Below are 6,000 nucleotides of genomic sequence, written 5' to 3' on the forward strand. Positions count from 1 at the left end.
ATCTTGGGGTCAATTTCCACCCTGCACCAATTTTTTTCAGTTCAATGTAATAAGAAAGTGTTCCTAAGTGTTCCTAAGTGTGCCTGTAAGGCTGGGTTCACAATGCGTTTTTGCAATCCGTTTAACGTATACGTGTTATGGAAAAAACGGATGCAATTGTGTGTCATCCGTTTTTCCATTGACTACCATTCTAAAAACAAAAAACGTATTGAAACAGATGCATTTTTTTAACGGACACAAAAGTTGTGTTGACTACGTTTTTCTGTTAAAAGTAACCAATTAAAAATTGGATGGATTGCAAAAACGCAGTTTGAACCCAGCCTAATTTCCCCTGGCCTTCATGAAGAGCACATGCTTTTTTGGAAATTTTTTGAAAACTACATGAACTACAGCTTGGCTATTTCATGTCTAGGCACCATAATTAGTGGAGGGGAGAGGGGGTGTACTGTTCCGCAGGTGTGAATGCTGTTAAAGCCATTTTGTTAGCCCACTGAGAACAATCTTTGCTGACAGTGTGTCTTCTTCCTCCCACAGACCCGCCAGATTTTAGAAGAGCTGACAGAACTGCCAGTCATGGTGGAGCTGGCTAGTGACTTCTTGGACAGGAACACCCCCGTCTTCAGAGATGACGTGTGCTTTTTCATTAGCCAGTCAGGTAAGCCGATCATGGATACTGATCATTCTCTTAGGGTCCTATTAGACTTCAAAATGTCGCAAAATAGAGTTTTTGGGAACGTCCTGAAATTATTCACCATATTACACAGAATGATAGTTGTTAGTTACGATAGTTACTACAATCGTTTACTCCTTCTGATCCCAACAAGCTATGGGGGAGATTTATCAAACATGGTGTAAAGTGAAACTGTCTCCGTTGCCCCTAGCAACCAATCAGATTCCACCTTTCATTCCTCACAGACTCTTTGGAAAATGAAAGGTGGAATCTGATAAATCTCCCCCTTCGTGTACATTTAGCAAAGATTAACAACAATTTTATGGTCAGCTTAAAAGATCGAAAAATCGTTTGTGTGACATTGATTCTATCACTGCCTGCAATCACGCTTAACAATTATTGTTTAAATTTGAACAATATAGTGATTTTTCACTTAATAATTGTTCCTTGTAATAGGGTCCTTACTCTCTGGTCCTGGTTGCATATAGCCTGTGCTAGAAAATCTTCTTCTTTGAAGGCTAGAAAAATTGGCCTCCATAGAAGTTGAATTCCCTTAGCCTGGTCTCTTGTCTAGGTGATCTCTGGTTTAATTTACAATATATTGTTTCCACAGGAGAGACAGCAGACACTCTACTCGCCCTGCGTTACTGCAAAGAGCGTGGTGCCCTGACTGTAGGAATCACAAACACTGTTGGCAGCTCCATCTCACGAGAGACTGACTGCGGGGTTCACATTAATGCCGGACCTGAGATTGGTGTGGCCAGCACAAAGGTGAGTACGGACCTGAAGATTGTGGAGTAAGCTGAGCTGCTGTGAGCGCCTTATATTCTCCTGATTTACTAAGTGTACAGGAGATTATAGCTTTTCATACTTCTATTGGAAGACCAAGGATCCATCCACATGAAATGTCCCTACTCATAAAGTATTATTTTGCCATATTCTATCATTCTTTTGGCATAAGAATTGTAGTTTGCACAGCTCCACGTGTCTGTGTGTATAGTTCTTCATATACTGAAGTGGTCTGATAACGTGTGTGTGTGTGTGTATATATTATTTATATGTTTTGTAATTCCATTAATTTCTCCTTCCAGGCATATACTAGTCAGTTTGTGTCTCTTGTCATGTTTGCACTCATGGTTTGTGATGACCGCATATCTATGCAGGATAGACGTAAGCAGATTATGCACGGTCTAAAGATGTTGCCAGGTAAGACAGTCCCTCATGTCCCTTTTACTGTGTCGCCTTTATTTGTCATTTTCTGGTGTATTAAATTAATTTTTACAAGAGCTGTTCATACACAGCTATCTCTTCCAATACCCCTCTTCCACTTATTCACATATCATCCCAAAAGTGAAGGACTGGGAAAGTTATAAATTACCTGAGCCTTCTCACCCCCAACATCATTACAGAAATGTTTGGAGGCCATCATACACATTAGATGATCAGGACGTGGTAGTATCAGGTCTGCTAACTGTAATCCAATCTGTAGGCCCATCTTACATCTATAGAGCTTTTCTCTTGAATGGTGTGAAGATTTCCTCCACAGGGATAGACTTAAAGAGATTGTCACTCTCAAGCCATCTCCTTGTTAGAAGGGTTCCCCCACCTGCCCATGGGCTTCCTGCTGCTAAGACCCCCATGGGATAGCTGTAATTTGTGGGTGATGCAGACAGCAAGTGGTAAGGCAGGTACTAGATAAAGCTTCTGTATTAACCCTTCATTTCCTGAGTGTATTTGAAAAAAAGTTTCCTGAACCAGTTGGGTATTTACAGTAGGTATTATACAGGGATAGTGAGGCAAATTGGGATAATGACGTGAATAGTTTTGTGTTCTTTCCTGGTGTAAACCATATCTTTTCCTTTCTTTTTGACAGATAACATTAAAGAAGTCCTGAGCCTTGACGATGAGATTCAGAAGCTGGCGGCTGAGCTGTACCAGCAGAAATCCGTCCTTATTATGGGTCGTGGATATCACTATGCAACCTGCTTAGAAGGAGCCCTGGTTAGTGGAAAAATTTGGTTCATTTTAATTTGACTTTAGATCTACTTTAAGAACTGTTTTTTTTTTTTTTTTTTTTTTTTACATACAGCTATGCTTGTCTTTGACTTGTGAGGTGTTCTATATGGCTGTGGTTAGTGTGCAGCCTTGGACACCTGACCGGGAGATTGTGACTCTTAGTGAGTATCAATGAGACACTGACTATATATTATGTTCTTTCTGCAGAAAATTAAGGAAATCACATACATGCATTCAGAGGGGATCTTGGCTGGAGAACTGAAGCACGGTCCCCTGGCTCTGGTGGATAAACTTATGCCGGTTATAATGATCATCATGAGAGATCACGCCTACACCAAGTGTCAAAATGCACTGCAGCAAGTGGTGGCAAGACAGGTAGGTCTGAAACCGATCCCTGGTGCAAGCGTTTGTGACCTATGTATTGCTTGTTTGGATTTTACATGGTTTAATTCTCCCTTCCAGGGCAGGCCAGTAGTAATCTGTGACAAGGAGGATACAGAAACCATTAACACAATCAAACGTACAATAAAGGTGCCTCACACAGTGGATTGTCTTCAAGGAGTATTGAGTGTCATCCCTTTGCAGCTTCTTGCCTTCCATCTTGCTGTTCTTAGAGGATATGATGTAAGTTTCATTTTTTCTTCTTGTATCGTTCTCCTTTAGGACAGTGGGTATATATAAAGTAGAGGGGGTGCCATATTAAAAACCAAAGTGTTTGGGGCCGTTTTTTAAAAACTCATTCCTCAGTTATGTGGCCTAATGGTCCATTCCATGTTTTGATCACTTTGGGGGGGGGGGGGGGGGGGGGAGGGGGGCTTTTGCCATTGTCTTGTTTGAGTTGCCCATAGTCCCTAGTAAAGTTTTACTTGCGTTAGTCTGTTCTGTATCACTGTTTGGTCTGTATGCTAAATGCATGGGGCACCATTATTGATCTGCTGTAACCCCAACTCTCTTGTCCCATAGGTGGATTGTCCTAGAAACTTGGCCAAGTCTGTGACCGTGGAATAAGCTGAATCAGTCGCACCAGAAGACACTATTTCTACAATTGTTTGTTTTTTTTTTTATCCCAATTTTTACTTTTGTATTTATGTTTCTGTGTTTCTTACTTTTGGTTGTTTAGATCCATTTGCAGTTCTTCTTCATTGCACCTTGTAAATGATGAAGGGCAGAATATTGTACAATCGTAGTTTCTGTTGCAATCACATGACATTGTAGAGTAGCCATTCCCTTCAGTTTGCAGTAACCTGGACAGAGGTCTGATTTGGGATGACTCCCGTTATGCCAAGTCCAGCACTTTATAACTCTGTCCGTTTACTCTCCGACCACCCTGATATAGATGTAGCCTGTCCACCTCTAGAAACGTGCCAAATGGCTGCACACAGCCAGGCCGTGTCCTGCTGGTCTTCTTCCTTTGTAAATACCTGACAATGAATTGAAGCAATCGGGTATAAGAATCGGTATCCCTGACACCTGACACAAGCACAATGGTTAGGTCGGATGCTTGGCACCAGGTCATACATGGAAGAAAGTTGCGGCAATCTGTGCACCAGCTTCCCATACATATAAGCTGGTTGATTTGTGTTAGTACATCATAGACAATACTGGAACACCATACTGCAGTAATAATAATAGGGAAAAGCTCATCCTTCTGATTTTTCAGGAGGCCGGGACTGCACATTCCATATTGGTCTAGACAATCAGTCTGGTCCATATTCCTGCCATATTGATTTTTTTTTTGTATGATTTATTTCACATGCGGTTGTGTGGCCTCCTTCAAGGCTTCCTCAGTCCAGCTAGGACACTACATACAACTTTCCTGCCTGATGACATAGGATATATCCGGTCTTTTCTATACTTTTGCAGGTACTAGATCTCCTTTATGTTTTAGTCAAGGCAGCAGATGGTAATGTAACGGAGCTGTGTCCACAATGTCCATGTCCGGGGTCTGGTCCTCATCTTTTTAAGAGTCACCCAAAATGATTGGCGTTTTATCTTGGCCTTTATGGTTCCTATTTATATGCATATATGTATTATAAAAACTACCTTTTTAAGTTTGTGTTGCATTAATGGCTTATGTTTAAGCAACTACGGAAATCTGGAGTCAAGTAACTGTGAAACTATCCTTTTTGCCAGCCTGCTAAGATCTCTCTATGTTCACAATATTCCCACATGTGTGATATCTCTTTGCCTCTCTGACACTTTAAAAGGGGTTGCATGGGAATACTAAAGGGGTATACTTATTCCCTATTTGGGTAGGTCCACACTACGGAATCATGGCGGATCACCCACCACAAATCTGCGGCAGGTGATCCGCCAGTATTCTATAGCGTGGACATACCCTTAAATGCAATATTAAACACTAGGTCATAGACCACAGTGATGCTGTTCTTTCTGGCATTTTTTACATTTTATTTTACACAACTAGTGTAATATAATAAAATCTAAAAATGCACTACAAACAACGCGTTCAGTGTTTTCTTTGCATTTTTTTAACTCAACATAGCATAACCCCCCCCCCCCCCCTCCTCCAGCTTTCACTATAGGAGTTGAAAATGGAAATTTAACAAATTATTAATGAAAAAATAAAAACACTTGTAAACAAATGCATTGAGAAAATTTTTCTAATTCAGTTGTTTACCAAATGGAAAAACACTGAAAAAAACAAGTTTGAACCAGCCCCCACACTGTTCCATGCACCCACTCATGACAGACTCCCTAAGATATGAAATGAAGGCTTTTCGAGACCTACACATGCACTACTAGAGATAAGATTTATAGGAAAGACAATGTGACTTTTTTTGTCCCCTTTTTTTTTTCAATATAAGATGTTGGTACTTTTATGTTTAAATATGTATTGTCTATTTTATTTTATGTTTTAACTGGAAAAAAAAAAGTAAAAGTTTCCATTAGATGGAAAGATGCTGTTATCCTATTAATGTACGAGAAAGTTTACAAAGGACCAAAGATGCGTAAAGTGCTTGTAAAAACACTTGGATTCTGTAAAACAATAAACATTTGGACATGTACATGAGTTTACCGATTTGTTTGTATGGACTGAATTATTGAAAGTATTGGGGTGCAAGAGATTAGCTAACATTTAAGAATGTGACAAGACCACCGGCCACCCAAATTCACACTGCAAAATGGTCTTTTATAGTGGTGGTCCTCTGAAAGAAAGACCTCCTACAGAATGCAGATCAGAATGTGTAATGGAATGAGCAAATCATTCATAGTGCACTGCCCCCACCCCACCATACCTGGTCTCCAACCTGGCTTTCCTCTCATTCCTAGTCCACCATCCCCCCCCCCCCATA

General features: G+C 40.5%; 1 protein-coding gene across 2 annotated transcripts in view; it reads left to right on the plus strand.

Moving 5' to 3' along the window:
- GFPT1 (glutamine--fructose-6-phosphate transaminase 1) overlaps window positions 1-5,726 on the plus strand; it is a 31,324-nt gene extending 25,598 nt beyond the window's left edge. For both annotated transcript variants that reach the window (XM_069943102.1, XM_069943109.1), the window contains 7 exons: window positions 535-655; window positions 1,284-1,441; window positions 1,762-1,876; window positions 2,544-2,671; window positions 2,894-3,061; window positions 3,149-3,310; window positions 3,650-5,726. In XM_069943102.1, coding sequence (XP_069799203.1) covers window positions 535-655; window positions 1,284-1,441; window positions 1,762-1,876; window positions 2,544-2,671; window positions 2,894-3,061; window positions 3,149-3,310; window positions 3,650-3,694 — 897 coding nt within the window. In that variant the 3' untranslated portion in view covers window positions 3,695-5,726. The remainder of the gene's footprint in view (window positions 1-534; window positions 656-1,283; window positions 1,442-1,761; window positions 1,877-2,543; window positions 2,672-2,893; window positions 3,062-3,148; window positions 3,311-3,649) is intronic.
- Window positions 5,727-6,000: the final 274 nt, after the last annotated feature.

This window comes from Dendropsophus ebraccatus, chromosome 1 (genome assembly GCF_027789765.1).
Source record: "Dendropsophus ebraccatus isolate aDenEbr1 chromosome 1, aDenEbr1.pat, whole genome shotgun sequence".
NCBI classification, from domain to species: domain Eukaryota; kingdom Metazoa; phylum Chordata; class Amphibia; order Anura; family Hylidae; genus Dendropsophus; species Dendropsophus ebraccatus.